Below are 23,575 nucleotides of genomic sequence, written 5' to 3'. Positions count from 1 at the left end.
CACTCCAGCCCAGGCAACAGTGCGAGACTCCATCTCAAAAAAAAAAAAAAATGTCCGTCTCTACTTTACTTGTTCAACTCTGCTGGAATGTCCCTAGACCTATAGGAAAACAGTCTTTTGTATGGCAAGAGTGACGCCATCTTGAAGTGAAAACCCCATGATGACCATGTTTCGCTCCAGCATACCAAGATGTCCCTGTCACACAGATAACTCCTCATAAAGATGCCTCTCTAATCTCCCCAGTGGTCAAGATTTTGCTGGAATGTCTGAGGCATAACCAATTGCACTTGTTTTACCAAAAAAAAAAAAAAATTCTTGTGATATAAAGAATACTTTCTGCAGGGTGTGGAGATCCACCATCCCATGGACAACCAAGACATCACTTCAGTTTGTAAGTTCCTATTAAATGTTTATTTCTTAGACACTGGATTTGTCAGCCTCTTTCTTTGTCCTATTGGCTCCCTTGGCCTTTGAGGATAGGTTTGCATAGACCTGCTCACCTGCAGAACACCCTCAGACTTAGAAAGGGCCGCTGGACTCACCTCCTGTCCCTCAGAACCAGCTACAACCACTCCAGTCCTACCTTGGAATCTGCCCACCCTTTTCCAGTCTCAATATTCTTCTATGTGGATAGGCCAGGTCTCCTCAGCAGGAAGACCCTCCCCTGACCCCAACGCATGCATGGGGTAGGAGGATAGCACGTCCACTGTATCATGACACTCCCTCTACAATTTGGCAGGACTGGCAATTCCACCTGCTAATAGGTCAGCCCCCCCACTGGTGAGTGATGTGGTCCTGAAGGGTGGGAGGACATTGTAGGCAGGGACCACCTGTGACTGCCCACCCTCCATGGTTTGAGGAACCAGAGCCCCTCTACAGCCTTCCTCCCGAGGCTAATGGTGAGCAGGGAGAGTTTGCTTCAAGTGGTTGCATTTTCAAAGGAGCAGGAGCTGTGGGGTGGGGATGGGATCAGGGGCTGCCTAGGCCAGAGCTTCTTGCACCTTCTTGTGCTCACAGCATTTTTGGATCTTGGCAAAATGCAGATCGCTTTCCCAGTTCAGGGAGCCTGCAGCATTTACCTTGTTGGAATGGTTCCTTGGCCAAGCTGATGCTGGGGTCAGGAACCTCAAGGCAGGGGGAAGACATACCCCCCTCCCCCATGCCAGCCACCTTATGGTGCTGCTACAGCAGCTGCCTGGGTGCCCACAGCCTCACCTAGGGGCTGCTAGAGCTCTGGGGCATCATACCATGCCCCAAGGACCTCCCTCAACTTGTGGCATCAGGGGGAAGAGAGAAACACTTGCTCCTGGTGTCCTTGTCCTCAGTGGGCCAATGCTGAAGCCCCCACAGGATTGTGGCCCAATTTCTCCAAGTTTGAGCAAATTCATTGGCATTTCTGCCTTTCCTGCCTTGGTTTCTCCACTTTCTCATCTTTGCTTCCTGGGATCACCTTCCAGATAAACTACCGCACCCATGTCCTGCTTTTAGGTCAACCATTGGAGTGACCAAAATAAGATCAGGAACATCTGGCATTTGTGTGATTGGGAACCCTAGGGTGGGAGCACTGGGAGCATTTCCTCCATGGCACCCCCAATCCATGTCTTCCTACCCCTCTGACACACTGAAGTACTACTGCTCTTCCATCGATTATCTTTCCGATGGAAATAACCAGAGGGTGCTGCTGTTCGCAACAAAAACCTGGATAACAATTTAGGAGTTCAGGTGGGGTCTTGGCCTGGACTGGACATGAGTGAAGAGGAGGGAGTTGTCCACGAAGCCCCTTAGGTCCACAGAAAGCTCTGCAAGGCATCAGCTTGAACATGCACACGTATTTATTAGCAAACAAGACAAAAGGGGCTGGAATCTGATCCAGCAGGCAGTCCCAACCCTGTCCCTGAAGCGCCCACAGCCCAGAGGAGGTGAGCCAATACTGTGGTCCCCACTGCAGCCTCACAGTTTCTGGTGCACTCAGAATGGCTGCAGGAGTCAGGGAGCCCACAGCAGGGCAAGGAGCAGCAACAGCTGGGAGGGGTTTGGCCTGGGTGTACTGTGGGACATCACCCTCCGGATCCAGTGGAAGTACACACTGATGTTGGTGTAGACACCAGGCCGATTGGGTTGACCGCAGTCCATTCCCCAGCTCACGATTCCAACCTGATACCACAGTCCATCCTTGTCACAGACCAAGGGTCCACCTGAGTCACCCTGGGGAGCAGCATGGGTGAGCCCAGCCTGGGGCAGAGTGGGTGGGGCAGCAGAGAGGCCATGAGAGCAGGAGGGGCTGTGGAGCTAGGCAGACTGAATGTAAACCTTACTCCTTCCCATGGAATCAAGTCTCAGTTTCTACACTTTCAAAGTGGGGCAACAGCCTCCAGGGGTTGGTGGGTTAATCAGTGTAGGCAGAATTTATGAAAAATGAGAAGCATATTTAGTAGGCTCAGTAACTGAGACTGCACTGGTTTTCTCCTAAGAAATCCAAGCAATGGGTTGGGAGTGGTTGGGGGAGAAATGGTAGTTGCTCTCAGGTCTAGAGCTGGAGAGGCTGGAGAGGGTGGGATTCCCTGGTGGGGTAGAGGCACTCACTTTGCAGGTGTCTACACTGCCATCCTCAGCACCAGCACAAAACATGGAATCCCGGATCATACTATGGCTAGAGGGCTGTTCAAATAGGTAATTACACCTGGTGTTGTTTAAGATGGTGACCTGTGCTTCCCGGAGGTTGTAAGGAGGTGGCAGAGGTGCTGGAGATAGGACAGAGAAAGAGAGCACCCTTCACCTCTCCTCTGCTATCTGGAGCAGGGAGAGGAGAAAGGGCATGTGTTATAGTGGTGGGGAGAAGATCCCTGATACACCCACAATACCCAGCATTGCTCTTGACTCCCCAGCACCCAGTGCATCAAGAGCAATCAACAATATCACAGAATAACCCAATAGATGGGCCAGGCTGTTGCAGTGCTTCCTGAAACTCGGTTTCTCTGTCTGTAGAATGGAGATGATAGCCCCTGCCTGAGTCCGCGGAGAGATTTCTCAACCAAAGCACGGCAGGAAGAAGGGCTACAGTAGATGAGAATGTTTATGATTAACACATGACAGCTGTGGGATCCAGGTCAAAACTTGCCATATTTGATGAAAGACATGAACCCACAGATTCAAGAAGCTGAGCAAATTCCACATAGGATAAACACAAAGAGATTTACACCGAGACACATTATAATAAAACTAACAAAAGATAAAGGGAGAATCTTATGAACATGGAGAGAGAAGTGATTCATCAAGGACAAGGGATCCTCAGCAAGATTAACAGAAACAGTCAACCAAGAATTTTATATCAGGAAAAAAATGAAGAAGAAATCAAGACATTCTCAGATAACCAAAAGCTGAGAAGATTTGTCATTAGTTGATCTATCCTACAAGAAGTGGATAAAGGAATCCTTCCAGTTAAAATGAAAGAACACTAGAGAGTGACTCAAAGTCATACAAACAAATAAAGAGCCCTGGTCAAGACAACTACATAGGTAAATATAAAAGTCAGTATTATTGTAGTTTTGGTGTGTAACTCCTCTTTTTCTTATGTAATTTAAATGACAAATACATAAAACAATAATTATAAATCTAGGTTAAAGGTTACACAATGAACAAAGATGTAAATTGTGACAATAACAACATAAAGTGGAGGAATGGAGCCATATAAGAACAGAGATTTTTTTTAATACTGTTGAAGCTAAGTTGGTATAAATTCAAAGTAGGTTGTTATAAGGTTTAGATATTAATTGTAATCCCTAGGGCAACCACTAACAAAGCAAAATAAACACGGAGAAGGAAATGAGAAGGGAATCAATATGGTACTCTAAAACAATCAGTTAAACAAAAATGAGGAAATAAGAAACAAAAGAAATATAAAACATCAGCATGGAAAAAAGATATGATGAGATCTAAAAACCAAGTAACAAAATGGCAGAAGTAATTCTTTGCAGATCTGTAACTAATTACTCTTAATGTAAAGGGGCTTGAATGCTCCAAATAAAAAGCAGAGACTGATAAAATGGCTTTTAAAAAAATCACTGGATCCAGATAGGTGCTCCTTATAAGAGATTCACTTTAGATCCAGTGAAACACACAGGCTGAAAGTGAAAGGTTGGGAAAAATTTCCATAAAAATAGTAACCAAAAGAGAGCTGAGGTTACTATACTCTATCAGACAAAATAGAATTTAATACAAACTTGTTATAAGAGTCCAAGAACAACATTACATATTGATAAAACAATCAAATCATCAAGAAAATATACCAATCATAAACATCTTCATACCTAACAACAGATCCCCAACACATATAAAGCAAAATTGACAGAATTGGTGGGAGAAATAGACAGTTCTACAACAATAGCTGGAGATGTTAATAGCTCACTATTAATAATTGATAAAATGGCTGGGCACCGTGGCTCACACCTGTAATCCCTGAACTTTGGGAGGCCGAGGTGGGTAGTTCACCTGAGGTCAGGAGTTCGAGACCAGCCTAGCCAACATAGTGAAACCCCTTATTGATACATCCCACAAAATGAACCTTGGAGACACTGTTATATGAAAGAATCTAGACCCCCAAAAATCATATGTTGTATGTTCCATGTGTATGGAATAGAAAAAAAGCTCATAGAAAAAGGATATAAAGAAGGAAAATATTTTCATATAGCTATACAATGTGTTTGTGTCTTAAGGTAGCTGCTATTACAAAACAGTAAGAAAGTTAAAATAGCAATAATTTTTATAAAGTAAAAAGTTTACAGTAAGCTAAGTTCCACTTGCTATTAAAGAAAGAAAAGGTTTTTGGGTAAATTTAGTGTAGCCTCAGTGTTTATAAAGTCTACAGTAGTGTACAGTCATGTCCTAGACCTTCACATTCACTCACTATTCATTCACTTACCAACAGCCACTTCTAGTCCAGCCAGCTCCACTAATGGTAAGTGCCTAGGGCACAGGTATACTGTTTTTTATCTTTTTTTTTTTTTTGAGATGGAATATCGCTCTGTCACCCAGGCTGGAATGCAGTGGTGCCATCTCGGCTCGCTGAAACCTCTGCCCCTCACGGGTTCAAGCGATTCTCCTGCCTCAGCCTCCCAAGGAGCTGAGATTACAGGCACCTGCCCCCACACCCAGCTAATTTTTGTATTTTTAGTAGAGACGGGGTTTCACCATATTGGTCAGGCTGGTCTCGAACTCCTGACCTCAGGTGATTCACCTGCCTCGGCCTCCCAAAGTGCTGGGATTACAGGCTCATGCGCCTGGCCCAGTTTTTATCTTTTATGCCATATCTTTACTGTGCCTCTTCTCTGTTTAGATATGTTTAAGTACATAAGTACTTAACAGTGTGTTACAACTGCTCTGGTATTCAGTGCAGTAACAAGCTGCACAGGTTTGTGGCCCAGGAGCAATGGGATAGACCACACAGTCTGGGTGTGTAGCAGGCTCTGCCATCTGGGTTTGTGTAACTACACTCCATGATGTTGACACAATGATGAAAGTGCCTCATGATGCATATCTCAGAACATATCCCGGTCATTAAGTGACACATGACTGTAGGCTACAAATCACTGGAATTGTGTACTTCAACACTGAACACTTGAAAATGTTATGGTTTGTGAGTTGCCTTAATTTTTAAAAATCATTGCCTGAGGCTTCTGTCACCAGGTCCTCCCGAACTCCCCCTCACTCCTTCAGGCCCAGGCCAAGCTGGCCTCCCTCTCACACTGTCCTACTGGCCCCCACAGTCCCTGGAAGGGGGAAGAACTGGGTGTTTGGTCCCTGTCCTGACAGGTGGCAGTGAGAGCAGAAAAGCAAGTGAGGAGAGAATGAGAGCAGGAGGGGCGCAGGTTGCAGCCCCAGACCAAGGAGGGGGCTGCTGTGCTTGTGTAGCGGGAACAGGGGTAGAGGGTAATGCTCACCCCGCACCCCCATCACCCCACCCGGTCTATCCCCAGCCTCACTGCCACTGGGGCTGATTAACCCCCAGCCGGTCACCCAGCAGTCCGGCCGGTGCACGAAGGTGAAGGTGGAAGACTCGATGCAAATGGGCTGGATGTACGCATTGTAGGTGACAGAAGAGGCCAGTCTCAGCAGCGCAATGTCATTGCGTAGAACCCCAAGTGCGTCAGGGTTCACAATGATGTCCTGCACTTTGTAACGACTGCTGTAGGCCCGCAGGTTCCAAGGAGTTGGCCTGGAAGTCAGCTCGCCCAGCTGGACCGTCCACTCGGAGGGATAGTAGTGCCTAGCAGAAAAGGAGAGAGGGCGGGGAGCCCTGGAATAGGGGGCTGGCCGCCTGAGCATGCCGGAGGCCCAGTCCCTGAGGCCAAGCTCCGGGGTGGCTACTGTTTGCTCATCCTGGAGGCCATTAGCAAGTCTGAGGCCCGACCGCTCCCCAGACTCACTTTTGGAAGCAGTGCGCAGCCGAGAGCACCCAGCGGCGGCTGAGCAGGCTCCCTCCACATCGGTGGCGTCTCCTCAGGCGCAGGCTGGCCTGCCATGGCCAGCGCCCGCGCGCGGACTCCACTCCGCCCGCCACCAGCGAGTGAATTTCCCGGTGGCCGCAGGCCTCTGGGATGGACAGACGGACGCGGCCGAGCTGCCGGGTGGGGTGGGGTGGGGTGGGGTGGGGTGGGGTGGGGTGGGCAGGCCCGCCCCGTCCGGCCTTGCCCCGGGGTGCGCGCAGCGGGGGGCTCCCCGGGGAACCGCGCGCCAAGAAGGTGACGCTAGGGACCCTCCCACGTGGTGGGCAGTGGACGGTCCCACCCCTAGGGCCCATTAGTTACTTGAGAGCATCACGTTCTCGGGACCTGGAACAGCAGTAGATGGGCCCCCGTGCACCCCGGCCCAGCCGCCCTGGCTGGCATCGCGCGTCCTGGGCGCCCTACCTGACAACAACTCCTCCTCCTGCGACCCTGCAGGAGACAAGAAGTGACCCCCGCGGCCTCCACCTCCCAGCCTCCCCGCTGCCCCCGGTCCCGCCAGTAGCGCCCCGAGCTCACCCGGCTTCCCGAGTCCAGTCCGAGCCAGCAGCAGCGCCAGCAGCAGCGCCCCGCGCGCGCCCATGGCCTCCTCTCCCGCGGCCTGGCGCCCCCTTGGCCTCCTCTCGCGCCGGGCCGGGGGCGCCCCCTGGGGGCAGGGCGGGTTGGGAGCTCCAGCTTAATCCTCCCAAACCGGGCCCAAGGGCTGTTTGGGGCCTCTCAGGCCTGATAGCGCCCTGGCTTTCAGCTCCTAAGGGCGGATCTTCAACCACATTCCTTGATGTGGCCCAGACCCGGTGGACCCCACAGTCCTTTTCTTGTCTGCAGCCCGGGGGTCCTGGCTGCCCGCTTGGTGCCCCCTGCCCTCCACCCACGACCTCCTCCAGCACCAAGGGCCTGGCCCTGAGCCAGGAGTCCCCTTAAAGCAGGTAGGCAAGGCCTTCCCGAGGGCTGGGTGGGGCCTGGAAGATCGCGCCACTGCACTCCAGCCTGGGCGACAGAGCAAGACTCCTTCTCAAAAAAAAAAAAAAAAAAAAAATTAGCTGAGCATGGTGGCACACGCCTGAAGTCCCAGCTACTTGGGAGGCTGAGGCAGGAGACTCACTCGAGACTGGGAGATAGAGGCTGCAATGAGCTGCGATAATGCCATTGCACTCTATTCTAGGCGACAGATCAAGATACTGAAAAAAAAAAAAAGAAAGAAAAGAAAAAGAAGAAAGAAAGAAAGAGAGAAAGAAAGAAAGACAAGACCTTAACACAGTAAAGCCCACAGCTAAACTCATACTCGATGAAAAACTGAAAGCTTTTCCTCTAAGATCAGGAACAAGGCAAGGATACCCAGTTTTACCAATGCCATGCAACATTGTACTGAAACTTCTAGCCAGAATAATTAGACAAAAAAAAAAAAAGAAAAAAAAAAAGACGTGCAAATCAGAAAGGAAGAAGTAAAATACTTCCATTTGCAGATGACATCTTGTTTGTAGAAGTCTCTAAAGATTTCACACAAGGCCGGGCGCGGTGGCTCACGCCTGTAATCCCAACACTTTGGGAGGCTGAGGCGGGCGGATCAGGAGGTCAGGAGATCGAGACCATCCTAGCTAACACGGTGAAACCCCGTCTCTACTAAAAATATAAAAAATTAGCCAGGCGTGGTGGCGGGCACCTGTAGTCCCAGCTACTCGGGAGGCTGAGACAGGAGAATGGTGTGAACCCGGGAGGCGGAGCTTGCAGCGAGCCGAGATCGCGCCACTGCACTCTAGCCTGGGCAACAGAGCGAGACTCGTCTCAAAAAAAAAAAAAAAGATTTCACACAAAAAAACTGTTAGAACTAATAAATTCAGCAGTTGCAGGATACAAAATTAACACTCAGAAATCAGCTGTGTTTCTATATACTAGCAATGAACAATCCAAAAATGAAATTAAGAAAACCGTCCCACCTGGGTGTGGTGGCTCATGCCTGTAATCCCAGCACTTTGGGAGGTCGAGGCGGGTGGATCACGAGGTCAGGAGTGTGAGACCAGCCTGGCCAAGATGGTGACACCCTGTCTCTACTGAAAATACAAAAATTAGTTGGGCATGGTGGTGCGTGCCTGTAATCCCAGCTACTCAGGAGGCTGAGGCAGAGAACTGCTTGAACCCGGGAGGCGGAGGTTGTAGTGAGCTGAGATCACCCCACTGCACTCCAACCTGGGCAAAAGAGCAAGACTCCGTCTCAAATTAAAAAAAAAAAATTAAAGAAGACCTAAGTAAACGAAAAGACATTCCATGTTCATGAATTAAAAGATAATCTTAAAACCGCCTTTGCAAACATTATATCAATGACAAAAACCTAACGTGGCTGACTCCACCTTGCTTCTAGCCTCACAGGCTGGCTGTCCTTCGCTCATTCCTGGGTGTAGACCAAGCTAACCATGGGAGGAATTTAGTTTATAGTTTAGCTTTGAAGTAAGGATGATAATCATCCCTCCCTAAAACTGATCTCCTCCTTGTTCTGGAAATGAAACTGTATTCGTAAAACAAATGAAAGGCTGCCGAGACTAGAGTCGCATCCTGACACAGCTCTTGGTGTGCTACGGTACTTGGAGAGAATCTACTGGTCTTGATTCACTGGTGGGGGCAGTCGTTGCTTCCTTTAGTGCGCAGAGCAGAAACATACATACCCTGCCTGGGGTTTTGGAAAGTGGGTTAGCAGCCCTCTTTCCTCATACCCATCAGGCAGTTGGTACCTACCACAGTGTACTGTAAACTTTTTCTCTGCTCTTCTAGGGCTGCTGCAAAGTTCTGGGAAAGGGAAAGCTCCCAAAGCATCGTGTCACCATGAAGGCCAAATTCTTCAGCAGAAGAGCTGAGGAGAAGATTAACGGTGTCTGGGGGGCAGGGGGTGACGGAGGCCTGTGTCCTGGTGACTTGAAGCCACATGGAGGGAGGTTCATTAAAGGCTAACAACAACAACAAAAAAACCTAATGAAAAGCCATGAGATGAGGATGACGGGAGGGCCTGAGTTCTGCTATGAGGTAGGCATATTTTCAATAATGCCTTTTACTGCTCAGGAGTCACGTGGCAAAGGTAACAGGAGTTGTGACTTCCGCAATTGCTTCTATAGATAACATCACTCGTGCAGAATCTAGGATTGGTTTTTTGAGATGTTTTTCAGACTGACCCCACCCAGACTCATGACTCATGGCTCAGCTGATGCTGCCAACCCCTCCAAAGGTGGACTCAGCACACAGGACAAGTTTTTACACCCCTATGATGGCATCTCCAACCAAAGAGCAGCACCGGTTCCCTGGCCCCCAGCCCATCAAACTGTCGTTGAAAAACCCTAACCTCCGAGCCTTTGGGGAGGCTGACTTGAGTAATAACTCCACCCCCATGTGGCTAGCCTAGGGTCAAATAAACTCTTTCTTTACTGCAACATCATCTTTTCAGCGAACTGGTTTTGTCTGTGCAGCAGTCAGGAACAAACTGTTGGGCAATTACAATGTTGTTAAAACGTCCATAGTACCCAAAGCAATTTGTGGATTCAATGCAATATCTATCAAAACCCCAATGGCATTTTTCAGACAGAAAAAAATCCTAAAATTTATATGGAATGTCAAAGGACCCAAAATAACCAAAACTATTATAAGAAAAAGGAACAAAACTGGAGGGTTCAAACTTCCCATTTTCAAAAACTATTACAAAGCTACAGGAATCAAAACAATATGGTATTAGCATAAAGACAGACATACAAGTCAACAAAACAGAACAGAGAGCCCAGAAATAAACCCTCACACATATATATATATATGGTCAACTGATCTACACAATGGGGAAAGGATAATCTCTTCAAAGTGGTGTTGGGAAAACTGGTTATTCACATGCAAAAGAACTGTAATCACTTAATGCGTCCTTCTTGCCAGCTGCACAGTTAATCAATTAACTGAGACCTTGGCATTGCAGTAGGTAAAGAGCTTAACTGATGTGAGGCTGGCCCATGCAGGAGAATGAGTTATCACTCAAATCAATCTCTCTGATGGCTCAGAGGTTAGGGTTTTTATGGACAATTTGGTGGGCAGTGGGCTAGCGAATGGGTGCTGCTGATTCGTTGGGGATGCAATCATAGGGGTCCTTGGGTGCTGATCCACCTTTGGGTAGGGCCACAGGATTAGCTGAGCCGTGAGTCATGAGTCATGAGTCTGGGTGAGGTCAGTCCAAACAAAATCTCAAAAAAACAATCCTAGGTTGTACAATAGTGATGTTATCTATAGAAGCAATTGGGGAAGTCACAAATCTTGTAAGCTCTGGCCACATGACTCCAGAGCAGTAAGGCATTACTGAAACTATGCCTACCTCTGAGCAGAGTTCAGGCCCCTCCCATCATCCTAGTCTTTTGGCTTTTTATTAGTCTTACAAAGGCGGTTTTTGGTCCCTGAGCAAAGAGGGAGTTCGTTTTAGTGGGGACTATTATCATCTTTGCTTTTAAGTTAAACTATAAAGTAAATTCCTCCTGAAGTTAGTTTGGCCTATGCATAGGAATGACCAAGGACAGCTTGAAGGTCAGAAGAAGACAGAGTTGGCCGGGCGTGGTGGCTCAAGTCTGTAATCCCAGCACTTTGGGATGCCAAGGCGGGTGAACCACCTGAGGTCAGGAGTTTGAGATCAGCCTGACCAACACGGCGAAACCCCGTCTCTACTAAAAAATACAAAAATTAGCTGGGCACGGTGGCAGGTGCCTGTCATCCCAGCTACTTGGGAGGCTGAGGCAGGAGAATCGCTTGAACCTGGGAGGCGGAGGTTGCAGTGAGCCGAGATTGCACTATTGCACTCCAGCCTGGGAGACAGAGCAAGACTCTGTCTCAAAAAAAAAAAAAAAAAAAAAAGGAAGACAGAGTCAGCTATGCTATATTTCTCCATCGTAATTTTGCAACAGTGGTTTCAGAATAAAGATAGGCCCTTATCTTATACCGTATACAAATATACCATATACAAAAATCAACTCAAAATGGCTTAAAGAACTAATGTGAGACCTGAAGCCATAAAATTCCTAGAAGAAAAATTCCTAGAAATTCCCAGGGTGTGAATAAAATTCCTGAAAGGAAACCTAGGGGGAAAGCTCCAGGCCATTGGATTGGGCAATGATTTCTTGGATCAGATGGGAAAAGCACAGGCAACAAAAGCAGAAATAGACAAGTGGGAATACATCAAACAAAAACTTCTGTGCAGCAAAGGAAATGATCCACAGAGTGAAAAGGCAACATGTGGAACAGGAAAAAAAAATTGCAAACCATATGTCAGCTAAAGGGCTGATAACCAGAATACATAAAGAACTACAGCCCAATAACAAATAAATAACCCAATTTAAAAATGGGCAAAGGACTTGACAGAAATTTCTCCAAAGAAGATATGCACATGTGCTAACAAGCACACGAAAACATACTCAGCATCACTAAGTGTCAGAGAACTGCAAATTCAAACAACAGAATGCTCCCTCCCACCCGTTAGGATGATCACTATCAAAAAACAGAAAATTGGGAGGCTCAGGCAGGAGAATTGCTTGAACCCGGGGCGGGGCAGAGGTTGCAGTGAGCTGAGATCATGCCATTGCACTCCAGCCTGAGCGACAGAGTGCGACTCCGTCTCAAAACAACAACAAAAACAAAACAAAACAAAAAATAGAAAATTACAGGTGTCGGTGAGGATGCGGAAAATTTGGAACACTTGTGTGCTGTTGATGGGATTGTAAAAATGGTGCGGCCGCTATGGCAAACAGTATGCAGGTTCCTCGAAAAATTAAAAATAGAGTTACCATATGACCCGGCAGTCCACTTCTGGGTATATATCCCCAGGAACTGAAAACAGGATCTCAGAAAATATTTGCACACTCATGTTCATTGCAGCATTATTCACAATAGCCAAGATATGAAAACAACCCAAATGTCCATCAACGGATAAATGGATAAAGAAAATGTCGTATACAATAGAATATTATTATTGTAATTTTCAGACAGAGTCTTGCTCTGTTGCCCAGGCTGGATTGCAGTGGCGCAGTCTTAGCTCACTGCAACCTCCGCTTCTCAGGTTCAAGCAATTCTCCTGCCTCAGCCTCCTGAGTAGCTGAGACTACAGGCACATGCCACCACACCTGGCTACATTTTTGTATTTTTTTTTTTTTAGTAGAGACAGGGTTTCACCATGTTAGCCAGGATGGCCTCAATCTCCTGACCTCGAGATCCACCTGCCTGGGCCTCCCAAAGTGCTGAGATTACAGGCGTGAGCCACCGTGCCCAGCCTATTATTATCATTATTATTATGATGATTTGAGATGGAGTTTCGCTCTTGTCGCCCAGGCTGGACTGCAATGTTACGATCTCGGCTCACTGCAAACTCCACCTCCAGGTTCAAGCGATTCTCCTGCCTCAGCCTCCTGAGTAGCTGGGACTGATGGGCGCCACCACACCCAGCTAATTTTTGTATTTTTAGTAGAGATGGGGTTTCACCATATTGGCCAGGCTGGTCAGGAACTCCTGACAGAATATTATTTACCCTTAAAAAAGAATGAAATTCTTTCATATGCTACAACGCGGATGGATCTTGAGGACCTTATGCTAAGTGAAATAAGCTAGTTACAGAACAAAAAATACTGCAAAATTCCACTTATATGAGGTATTTAAAGTAACGAACTCATCAAAGCAGCAAGTAAAATGGTGGTTGCCAGGAGCTGGGGGAGAGGGACACACAGAGCTGTTGTTCAAGGAAAAGAGTTTCAGTCAAGCAAGATGAAAATGCTCTAGAGATCTGTTTACAGGAATCTGCATATAGTTGACAATACTATACCATCCACTTAAAAATTAAGAGGGTATATTTGTTTATTTTGTGTGTGTGTGTTTTCGTTTTTTTTTTTTTTTTGAGACGGAGTCTCACTCTGTCACCCAGGCTGAAGTGCACTGGTGTGATCTTGGCTCACTGCAACCTCTGCCTCCCCAGTTCAAGCGATTCTCCTGCCTCAGCCTCCCAAGTAGCTGGGATTACAGGCATGTGCCACCACACCTGGCTATTTTTTTGTATTTTTAGTACAGACAGGGTTTCGCCATGTTGGCCAGGCTGATCTCGAACTCCTGACCTCAGGTGATCCACCTTCCTCAGCCTCCCAAAGTGCTGGGATTGCAGGTGTGAGCCACCGCGCCCGGCCAAGATGGTATATTTGTGTTGTGTGTTTTTTACCACTAAAAAAAAAAGAAAAAAAAAGAGCGGTGCTGAAGGGGAGGTGGGTCTACCTGAGGGTCTGTGCCTCAGTTTCTCAACATAGGAGCTGAGACAGGGGTTGGGTCTGGGGACTCTTTCCCTCCTCTCCCAAAGATCCAATGTCCAATATTTAACCAGTTGCAGACCCTCCCCTGAAAAAAGCCCATTTCGCCGTGAGAATCCATTTCTTTAACCCAAGCCCTCAGGTGTCCTCAGATCTCCAACCTCCCCCTTCACCCCAAATTGCAACAGGCAGAGACCCAGCTCCCGCTGAACAGGCAGAGACCCAGCTCCCACTGAACAGGGAGAGACACAGCTCCCGCTGAACAGGCAGAGACCCAGCTCCCGCTGAACAGGGAGTCCATCCTCCTAGCTGGCTTCCCTCCCAGTGCTTGGCCAAGTCCCCCGGGGTGGCTGCATATTCTGAGGGCCCATTGTCACTCTCATGCTGGTCCAGGTCTCCAGCCGCACCCAACCATGACAGAGAGGGACACTGCCCACCTGGCCTTGTCCCCACTATGCCCTCTAAGGGCAGCCAACCTGGTATAGCAGAAGATTCTGGAGGCTCAGGGAGGGTGGGAGTGTACTTCTTTTATTCTTGCAGGACTTTCCTAGCATTTGTCAAGTGCTGGTCACTGTGCCAAGCTCTGCATGGTTAACCCCATTAATCTTTACCACAACCTACCAGGTGGATTTTGCAGATGAGGAAAGCAGGGTAGGTGAGGCTTCAACAGCTCTCCCAAGGACTCAAAGCTGGAGACCGGGGTGCCAAAGCCCAGTTGCAGAGAGCTGGTCTTGAGTGTGGTCCTAAAACGGGGACAGCAGAGGTCAGGCCTGAAGGCCACCCTCTGTCTACGTTGCATCCAGATGCTGGGTCTGTGTCCCCACCAGCCCCCTCCTCTGTGTCCCTCAGCCTCATCCCCAGTCTGCTGCCCTGCTCAGCCTTGGCCACTTATTCCCAAATCCTTAGTGCCAGCTCTGTGCTGGGCACTGTCCTGCCCACTGGAGAATGTTATGCACTGAAATGTTTGTGTCCCCTCCAAAATTCATATATCAAAGCCTTACTCACTGGTGTGACTGTATTTGCCCTTATGGAAGTAATTAAGGTTAAACGAGGTCACAAGAGTAGAACCCTGCCGGGCACAGTGGCTCACGCCTATAATCCCGGCACTTTGGGAGGCCAAGGCGGGTGGATCGCCTGAGGTCGGGAGTTCGAGACCAGCCTGACCAACATGGAGAAACCCTGTCTCTACTAAAAGTACAAAATTAGCTGGGCGTGGTGGCGCATGCCTGTAATCCCAGCTACTCGGCAGGCTGAGGCAGAAGAATCACTTGAACCCGGGAGGCGGAGGTTGCGGTGAGCCGAGATTGTGCCACTGCACTCCAGCCTGGGCGACAGAGCAAGACTCCGTCTCAAAAAAAAAAAAAAAAAGAGTAGGACCCTAATCCAATAGAATTCGTGTCCTTATGAGACGGGATTTGTTCCCTTGACTGTGACCCCCTTCGTGGGCAGGAACTGGAGTGGCTCGTTTCACTGAGCTGTTGTTCGTGGATGGCTAAATATTAACAGTTCAGTGAAGGGTCAGGGTGACAGCATCCTGCACCTGCCCTTTTTGACACCCGAGTTCTTGTTCAGTGTCCAGGAAGAACCAGGTCACACGAGCTATTTGGAAGGTAGTGCATGCAGAGGATTTCAATGGGTGATAAAAGTGGCTGTCAGCAGGATGGGGAATTGGTGCGGAAGGAAGGTGGTCTTTCCCTGAAGTCGCACCATCTGAAGTTAGCCGCATCTATCCACGGCTAAAGCTCAGCTGCATGTATCCCCAAGGCTCAGCAGCTTGTATCCCTGCTGGTCAGCTGCTTGTGTTGCTCTTTTCTTCCTTTTTTTCTGCCATCTGGTCTGGTTTTTACCGGTACAGGTTAGGGGGCGGGGTGGGCCAAGAAGGCAATCATTTGAGCAGAAAAACAGGGTCAGATGTTTTCACTTAGGGCTGGGGCTCCAGGCTTGAAGGTGGGGTTTAACTGGGAGCCCAGCCGTTCTGTGTCACTCATAAGAAGTGACAAGAGTGCAACCTACCTCTCTCCATCCCCTCATGCACGCAGAGGCCACGGAAGCACACAGCAAGATGCAGGCCACCCAACAAGCCAAGAAAAGTGGCCTTAGAATGAAAACTATGTTACTGGCACCTTGATCTTGGAATTCCCAGGCTCTAGAGTCATGAGCAATACATTTATGTTGTTTAAGCCCCCACGGCTGGGCGCGGTGGCTCACGCCTGTAATCCCAGCACTTTGGGAGGCCGAAGCGGGCGGATCATGAGGTCAAGAGATCAAGACCATCCTGGCCAACAAGGTGAAACCCCGTCTCCACTAAAAATACAAAAAAAAAAAAAAAAAAAAATTAGCCGGGCGTGATGGCGCGCACCTGTAATCCCCGCTACTCAGGAGGCTGAGGCAGGAGAATTGCTTGAACCCGGGAGGTGGAGGTTGCAGTGAGCCGAGATCACGCCACTGCACTCCAGCCTGGAGACAGAGCAAGACTGGCTCAGAAAAAAAAAAAAAAGAAAGCCCCTTCGGCTGTGGTTTTTGTTTATGGCAGCCCAAGCGGACTCCTACAGGGACACAGACCCAGACCCTGATGCTGGAGGAGAGACAAGAGGATGTAAATCAAACCTCCTCAAGTCCCTGTCAAAGGACAACTATGGGCTAGCCTCGGTGGCACACGCCTATAACCCCAGCACTTTGGGAGACTACAGCAAGAGGATCTCTTGAGCCCAGGAGTTCGAGAACAAGTTGGGCATCATTGCAAGACCTCATCTCTGGGAAAAAAAATTGCTAGGTGCTGTGGCATGCACCTGTGGCCCCAACTACTCGAGAAGCTGAGGTGGCAGGATCACTTGAGCCCAGAGGTCAAGGATGCAGGGAGTTGTGATTGTACCACTGCACTCCAGCCTGGGTGACAGAGCAAGACCCTGTCTCTCTCTCCCTTTTTTTTTTTTTTTTTTTTGAGACAGAATCTCACTGCGTCGCCCAGGCTGGAGTACAGTGGCATAATCTCGGCTCACTGCAACTTCCACCTCCCGGGTTCAAGCAATTCCTGTGCCTCAGCCTCCCGAGTAGCTGAGATTACAGGCGCCCGCCATCAGGCCTGGCTAATTTTTGTATTTTTAGTAGAGACGAGGTTTCACCATGTTGGCCAGGCTGGTCTCAAACCCCTGACCTCAAATGAGCCACCCATCTCGGCTTCCCAAAACGCAGGGATTACAGGCATGAGCCACCATGCTTGGCCAAGACCCTGTCTCTTAAAAAAAAAAAAAGAAAGAAAAACAAAAAAAAAAAAGAAAAAGAAAAAAGTACAACTGTGGCAGGGCTGCAAAGGAGGCAGGAGGAGGTGGCAGAGCAGAAGGCTGAGGGATAAGAGGAGTTGACTATGCAGAGAGGGACTGGAGAGACTCCTAGGCAGCGAACGCTGTGTATGAGCCCAAGAGGGAACTACAGGGCCCTGGACCATCCAGGCCCTGGTCCTCCACAGGCCTCGAGAGAAAGGGAGTTCCTGTCCCCTGACCCCAGCATCTTGCTCTGTCTCGGCCACCCCAAACCAAAGAGTGCACTGGTCCCCAAGGTCAAGTCTCCCCCTGCCTCTGGTCAAGTAAGGAGTGCCACCAACTTTGAACCAGTCCCTTTCCACCTCCAGCTGCTCCAGACCCCAGATCTGGAAGGGGGCTGGCCATGCTGGGGTCTCTGGGTGGAGCTGTCTGGCCAGGCCTGCGGTGTGAGATGGGATTTCTGCACAGAACAATGGAGCGCAGAAGCTCCAGCAAGGTGTGCTCTGCAGGGAGCCCAGGTCAGGTTTGGAGAGGAGTTGCCCCGGATCCTGCAGAGCTTCCCCACCTGACCGCAACCCCTCCCAGCACCTACCCGCACCACTGCTCTCCTCCAGCCCCCAGTTCTAGTACCTTGGCCCAAGGCAGGCTTCCTTCGAGAAACCCATTGGCCCTCTCCTGCCACCTGTAAAGCTCTGCTCAAAGCATCTTTGTTTGAGGCTGGTCCAGTAAAGCCGCAGCCCCACCTTGGCCCTGTTAATTACTCCTTGGCTGAGCCTCGCTCTCTCCTGGCCCTTTAAGCCCCTAGGCCCTCCCCCAACCCCAGTCAGCAGAAGGCACCAGGCTGTGAGGGTGAGAGCAAGCCAGGGGCTGTGGGGGCTGCAGGGGCAGCCAGTGGGTGAGGATGAGGGTGAGGACAAGGAGGGGTGAAGGATGGGGGAGGGGGTGAGGATGAGAGAGGGGTGAGGATGAGGGAAGTGGTGAAGATGAGGGAGGGGACTGAGGAGGAAGGGGGTGAGGATGGAGGAGGAGGTGAGGATAGAGGAAGGGGGTGAGGATGAGGGAGGGGGTGAGGATGGGGGGGTGAAGGATGGAGGAGGGGTGATGAGAGAGGAGTGAGGATGAGGGAGGGGGTGAAGGATGAGGGAGGGGGTGAGGGATGGGGGAGGGAGTGAGGATGAGGGAGGAGAGTGAGGAGGAGGGGGGTGAGGATGGAGGAGAGGGTGAGGATAGAGGAGGGGGTGAGGATGAGGTAGGGGGTGAGGATGGGGGGGTGAAGATGGGGGGGGTGAGGACGAGAGAGGGGTGAGGATGAGGGAGGCGGTGAAGGATGGGGAGGGGATGAGGATAAGAGAGGGGTGAGGATGAGGGAGGGGGTGAGGATGAGGTAGGGGGTGAGGACAGGGGGGTGAAGATGGGGGGGTGAGGACAAGAGAGGGGTGAGGATGAGGGAGGGGGTGAAGGATGGGGAGGGGATGAGGATGAGAGAGGGGTGAGGATGAGGGAGGGGGTGAGGATGAGGGAAGGGAGTGAGGAGGAGGGGGCTGAGGATGGAGGAGGGGTGAGGATAGAGGAGGGGGTGAGGATGAGAGAGGGGTGAGGATGAGGGAGGGGAGTGAGGAGGAGGGGGGTGAGGACGGAGGAGGGAGTGAGGATGAGGGAGGGGGTGAGGATGAGGGGGAGGATGAGGGAGGGGGATGAGGATGGGGGAGGGGGATGAGGGAGGGAGTGAGGATGACCGAGGGGGGTTAGGCTCCAGGGCTTCTGTTGAGACCAAGGATGCCCAAATATCTGGGTGGTGGGTGCTGCATACCTGGGGCCTGGGCAGAACGAAGGGTATACAGCCTGGGCCACCAGGATAAGTCCAGGACCCACCAGGAGCTGAGGACAGACAGAAGGACCACGGAGGGGGTGAGGGGCTGGGGTAAGGATTGGTGCCCCTGGGGCAGGACTCTCCTCTCTTCTCCCTGCTGGCTCCAGACCAGAGTCCAAGCCCTAGGCAGTGCCACCCTTATCCAGCCCAGCCTTGAAGACAGAATGAGAGGGGTTTCCTGTCTCCAGGTCCTGCTCCTTCTGGTGCTGGGTGAGTGGGGACAGGGACTGGGGGTGAGGGCCGCAGACACCTTGGCTCCCAGTTCTCCCATCTCACTGCTCCCTGGGCCCAGCTCCCTGGAGCACTCTTTTTTTTTTTTTTTAATTTTATTTTCTATTGATCATTCTTGGGTGTTTCCCGCAGAGGGGGACCTGGCAGGGTCACAGGACAACAGTGGAAGGAAGGTCAGCAGACAAACAAGCGAACAAAGATCTCTGGTTTTCCTAGGCAGAGTGTTTGTGTCCCTGGGCACTCGAGATTAGGGAGTGGTGATGACTCTCAACGAGCATACTGCCTTCAAGCATCTGTTTAACAAAGCACATCTTGCACCGCCCCTAATCCATTTAACCCTGAGTGGACACAGCACATGTTTCAGAGAGCACAGGGTTGGGGGTAGGGTCATAGATCAACAGGATCCCAAGGTAGAAGAATTTTTCTTAGTACAGAACAAAATGAAAAGTCTCCCATATCTACTTCTTTCTACACAGACACAGCAACCTTCCGATTTCTCAATCTTTTCCCCACCTTTCCCCCCTTTCTATTCCACAAAACCGCCATTGTCATCATGGCCCGTTCTCAATGAGCTGTTGGGTACACCTCCCGGACGGGGCGGCTGGCCAGGCGGGGGGCTGACCCCCCCACCTCCCTCCCGGACCGGTCGGCTGGCCGGGTGGGGGGCTGAACCCCCCACCTCCCTCCCGGACGGGGCGGCTGGCTGGGCAGAGGGGCTCCTCACTTCCCAGTAGGGGCGGCTGGGCAGAGGCGCCCCTCACCTCCCGGACGGGGCGGCTGGCCTGGTGGGGGCTGACCCCCACCTCCCTCCCGGACGGGGTGGCTGCTGGGCGGAGACGCTCCTCACTTCCCAGACGGGGTGGCAGCCGGGCGGAGGGGCTCCTCACTTCTCAGACGGGGGGGCCGGGCAGAGGTGCTCCTCACCTCCCAGACGGGGTCGTGGCCGGGCCGAGGCGCTCCTCACATCCCAGACGGGGTCGTGGCCGGGCAGAGGCGCTCCCCACATCTCAGACGATGGGTGGCCGGGCAGAGACGCTCCTCACTTCCTAGGTGGGATGGCGGCCGGGCAGAGACGCTCCTCACTTTCCAGACTGGGCAGCCGGGCAGAGGGGCTCCTCACGTCCCAGACGATGGGCGGCCAGGCAGAGACGCTCCTCACTTCCCAGACGGGGTGGCGGCCAGGCAGAGGCTGCAATCTCCGCACTTTGGGAGGCCAAGGCAGGCGGCTGGGAGGTGGAGGTTGTAGCGAGCCGAGATCTCGCCACTGCACTCCAGCCTGGGCACCATTGAGCACTGAGTGAAGGAGACTCCGTCTGCAATCCCGGCACCTCGGGAGGCCTAGGCTGGCAGATCACTGGCGGTTAGGAGCTGGAGACCAGCCCGGCCAACACAGCGAAACCCCATCTCCACCAAAAAAATACGCAAACCAGTCAGGCGTGGCGGCGCGCGCCTGCAATCGCAGGCACTGGGCAGGCTGAGGCAGGAGAATCAGGCAGGGAGGTTGCAGTGAGCCAAGATGGCAGCAGCACAGTCCAGCCTCGGCTCGGCATGAGAGGGAGACCGTGGAAAGAGAGGGAGAGGGTTCGGCATGAGAGGGAGACCGTGGAAAGGGGAGAGGGAAAGGGAGAGGGAGAGGGAGAGGGAGAGGGAGAGGGAGAGGGAGCCCCGGAGCACTCTTGGGCTTTCTAATCTTGATTCCAAGGGCTCAATCCTCTCTGCCACTGACCTTGACCTCACCACACCTCGATGTGCTTGTCGGTGTCATGCTCATACACCCTTCCCCCCTGCACCTTCACAGTGCTCTGGGGAGGGTTAAATAAGATAACAGACGGCACGAAAGCCTTGCGCAATGTCAGGGCAACATTATGTTTCACCCTCCTTCCTCATCTCTGGCCTCCCCTCCAACTCCGTTATTTGACACCAAATCTATAATCTGGTCCCTTCCCTGCTTCCTCCTCCAGGAGCTGCTGGGACTCAGGGAAGGAAGTCTGCAGGTGAGGAAGCCTCGGAGTCCACCCGAGTCAGCCCCTCCTGGACCTCGGCCCCGTGTCTCCCCCCCAACACCTGCCTCCCAGGCCCCAGGTCCTCAGCCAACCCTCACCGCCCCTGGTCCTTTTGTAGCCTGCGGGCAGCCCCGCGTGTCCAGTCGGATCGTTGGGGGCCGGGATGGCCGGGACGGAGAGTGGCCGTGGCAGGCGAGCATCCAGCATCGTGGAGCACACGTGTGCGGGGGGTCGCTCATCGCCCCCCAGTGGGTGCTGACAGCGGCGCACTGCTTCCCCAGGTCAGTGCTCACCGAGGGCCCAGGCGGGCTGTGCAAGGAAGGCAAGGCCCGCAGAGGACCGGGTGTGGCCTGGCAGAGGCGTTGGGGTCGAGGCGGGCTGGAGGGGGTCGAGGACCCGGTGCTGGAAGTAGTCCCCTGCTCCTGTCCTGCAGGAGGGCACTGCCAGCTGAGTACCGCGTGCGCCTGGGGGCGCTGCGTCTGGGCTCCACCTCGCCCCGCACGCTCTCGGTGCCTGTGCGACGGGTGCTGCTGCCCCCGGACTACTCCGAGGACGGGGCCCGCGGCGACCTGGCACTGCTGCAGTTGCGTCGCCCGGTGCCCCTGAGCGCTCGCGTCCAACCCGTCTGCCTGCCCGTGCCCGGCGCCCGCCCGTCGCCCGGCACACCATGCTGGGTCACCGGCTGGGGCAGCCTCCGCCCAGGAGGTAAGGCAGGAGGGCGGGGCTCCGAGGCATCCGGGAGCCCCCACGTCCTCCTCCATCTGACTGGAAATCCCAGCCCCTCACTGCTCCAATCCAGGACCCAGGGCGGCTTCTAGGGAACAAAACCTCCTCTCACTCAGAGCTCAGCTTCTGCCACTGGCCCCCGCTCCACGCCTGCCTCTCAGATTCCTCCTCTTCCCCCAGTGCCCCTCCCAGTGGGGCGACCGCTACAAGGAGTAAGGGTGCCGCTGCTGGACTCGCGCACCTGCGACGGCCTCTACCACGTGGGCGCGGACGTGCCCCAGGCTGAGCGCATTTTGCTGCCTGGGAGTCTGTGTGCCGGCTACACCCAGGGCCACAAGGACGCCTGCCAGGTGTGCACCCAGCCTCCCCAGCCTCCGGAGTCCCATCCCTGTGCCCAGCACCCTCCCTCCCTGAACTCCAGGACCCAGGACATCCCAACTCAGGTTCAGGATCCTGGCCTCCAACCTAGAGGCACCACCCCAGGGGTCTGGAGCCCTGAGAACTGAAGTCCTGGGAGGGCTGGGACCTAGGCTCCTCTTTCTCCTGCAGGGTGATTCTGGGGGACCTCTGACCTGCCTGCAGTCTGGGAGCTGGGTCCTGGTGGGCGTGGTGAGCTGGGGCAAGGGTTGTGCCCTGCCCAGCCGTCCAGGTGTCCACACCAATGTGGCCACATATAGCCCCTGGATTCAGGCTCGCGTCAGCTTCTAATGCTAGCCGGTGAGGCTGACCTGGAGCCAGCTGCTGGGGTCCCTCAGCCTCCTGGTTCATCCGGGCACCTGCCCATACCCCACATCCCTTCTGCCTCGAGGCCAAGATGCCTAAAAAAGCTAAAGGCCACCCCACCCCCCACCCACCACCTCCTGCCTCCTCTCCTCTTTGGGGCTCACCAGATCTGACTCCAACAACCCTCATCCAGGGATCTGCCATGAGTCCCAGGGAGTCACACTCCCCACTCCCTTCCTGGCTTGTATTTACTTTTCTTGGCCCTGGCCAGGGCTGGGCGCAAGGCATGCAGCGATGGGCAAACCAATTGCTGCCCATCTGGCCTGTGTGCCCATCTTTTTCTGGAGAAAGTCAGATTCACAGCATGACAGAGATTTGACACCAGGGAGATCCTCCATAGCTGGCTTTGAGGACACGGGGACCACAGCCATGAGCAGCCTCTAAGAGCTGAGAGCAGCCCCCGCCGACAGCCGGCAGGGAATCAGAACCCTCAGACACTGGATTCTGGCAGCACCCTGAAGGAGGTGGGAAGTAAGTTCTTCCCCAGCCTCCAGATAAGAGCCCCGCCGGCCAATCCCTTCATTTCAACCTAAAGAGACCCTAAGCAGAGAACCTAGCTGAGCCACTCCTGACCTACAAAGTTGTGACTTAATAAATGTGTGCTTTAAGCTGCTCCATTTGTGCTGACTTGTTATACAGCAATAAAAACTAATATAGATTTTGCCCCACTGTGATGAAGGTGTCCCAGTGGGAAAGGTGGGCTGGCCAGCGCGGCCACCTCCCCACATACTCCAAGAGGCTGGGCACTTGGCATCAGGCCCTCGGCCCAGGAGGGGTCAGGAGCCCCGGGGCAGGCCCAGATTCTGCTCTCATTCTGTCTGGCCACCATTCACTCCCAGGGTGAGCCTAGAGCCCAGGCCACCCTACTGACACCTGCACCCAGACGCCAACAGCTAGCCCACGTGCAGGTCCTTGC

General features: G+C 52.3%; 2 protein-coding genes and 1 non-coding gene across 4 annotated transcripts; 2 read left to right on the top strand and 1 right to left on the bottom strand.

Annotated features, from left to right (window-relative positions):
• Nucleotides 1–1,809: 1,809 nt before the first annotated feature.
• On the bottom strand, nt 1,810–21,199 carry PRSS41 (serine protease 41). 2 transcript variants are annotated; one of them, XM_055365031.2, is made up of 8 exons: nt 20,035–21,199; nt 14,408–14,529; nt 7,020–7,146; nt 6,804–6,932; nt 6,423–6,588; nt 5,979–6,262; nt 2,584–2,741; nt 1,810–2,205 (listed from the first exon to the last, which is right to left on the bottom strand). In XM_055365031.2, exons 3-8 carry the CDS (start codon nt 7,081–7,083, stop codon nt 1,987–1,989), a joined length of 1,020 nt encoding a protein of 339 aa, XP_055221006.1. In that variant the 5' UTR covers nt 7,084–7,146; nt 14,408–14,529; nt 20,035–21,199; the 3' UTR covers nt 1,810–1,986. The 2 variants fall into 2 exon arrangements, with proteins under 2 accessions (XP_055221006.1, XP_063556002.1); XM_063699932.1 differs by lacking the exons at nt 14,408–14,529; nt 20,035–21,199 and having other exon boundaries at nt 6,423–6,932; nt 7,020–7,106.
• On the top strand, nt 9,028–9,153 carry LOC115933420 (small nucleolar RNA SNORA3/SNORA45 family). The gene has a single exon (XR_004069278.3). It is a non-coding gene; the product is annotated as a small nucleolar RNA SNORA3/SNORA45 family (small nucleolar RNA).
• On the top strand, nt 18,221–22,584 carry LOC101132282 (serine protease 33). The gene is made up of 5 exons (XM_063699772.1): nt 18,221–18,331; nt 21,109–21,431; nt 21,584–21,855; nt 22,057–22,226; nt 22,426–22,584. The coding sequence occupies exons 1-5, from the start codon at nt 18,221–18,223 to the stop codon at nt 22,582–22,584; spliced, it is 1,035 nt and encodes a 344-aa protein (XP_063555842.1).
• The last annotated feature ends 991 nt before the right edge of the window (nt 22,585–23,575 follow it).

The sequence above is a fragment of the Gorilla gorilla genome, chromosome 18 (assembly GCF_029281585.2).
Source record: "Gorilla gorilla gorilla isolate KB3781 chromosome 18, NHGRI_mGorGor1-v2.1_pri, whole genome shotgun sequence".
NCBI lineage: Eukaryota > Metazoa > Chordata > Mammalia > Primates > Hominidae > Gorilla > Gorilla gorilla.
The sequence above is the reverse complement of the archived record's forward strand: the minus strand, read 5'-3'. Positions and strand labels throughout refer to the sequence as shown.

Coding starts and splice junctions, on each gene's coding strand:
- PRSS41 (XM_063699932.1), bottom strand. CDS start 6,796: ATGGGCCCTAGGGGTGGGACCGTCCACTGCCCACCACGTGGGAGGGTC. Junction 6,263..6,422: donor GCTGCGCACTGCTTCCAAAA/GTGAGTCTGGGG, acceptor CTTTTCTGCTAG/GCACTACTATCCCTCCGAGT. Junction 2,206..2,583: donor GCAGTGTAGACACCTGCAAA/GTGAGTGCCTCT, acceptor GCTGCTCCCCAG/GGTGACTCAGGTGGACCCTT.
- LOC101132282 (XM_063699772.1), top strand. CDS start 18,221: ATGAGGGAGGAGAGTGAGGAGGAGGGGGGTGAGGATGGAGGAGAGGGT. Junction 18,332..21,108: donor GGGGGGTGAAGATGGGGGGG/GTGAGGACGAGA, acceptor TTCCTCCTCCAG/GAGCTGCTGGGACTCAGGGA. Junction 21,856..22,056: donor GGGCAGCCTCCGCCCAGGAG/GTAAGGCAGGAG, acceptor CTCTTCCCCCAG/TGCCCCTCCCAGTGGGGCGA.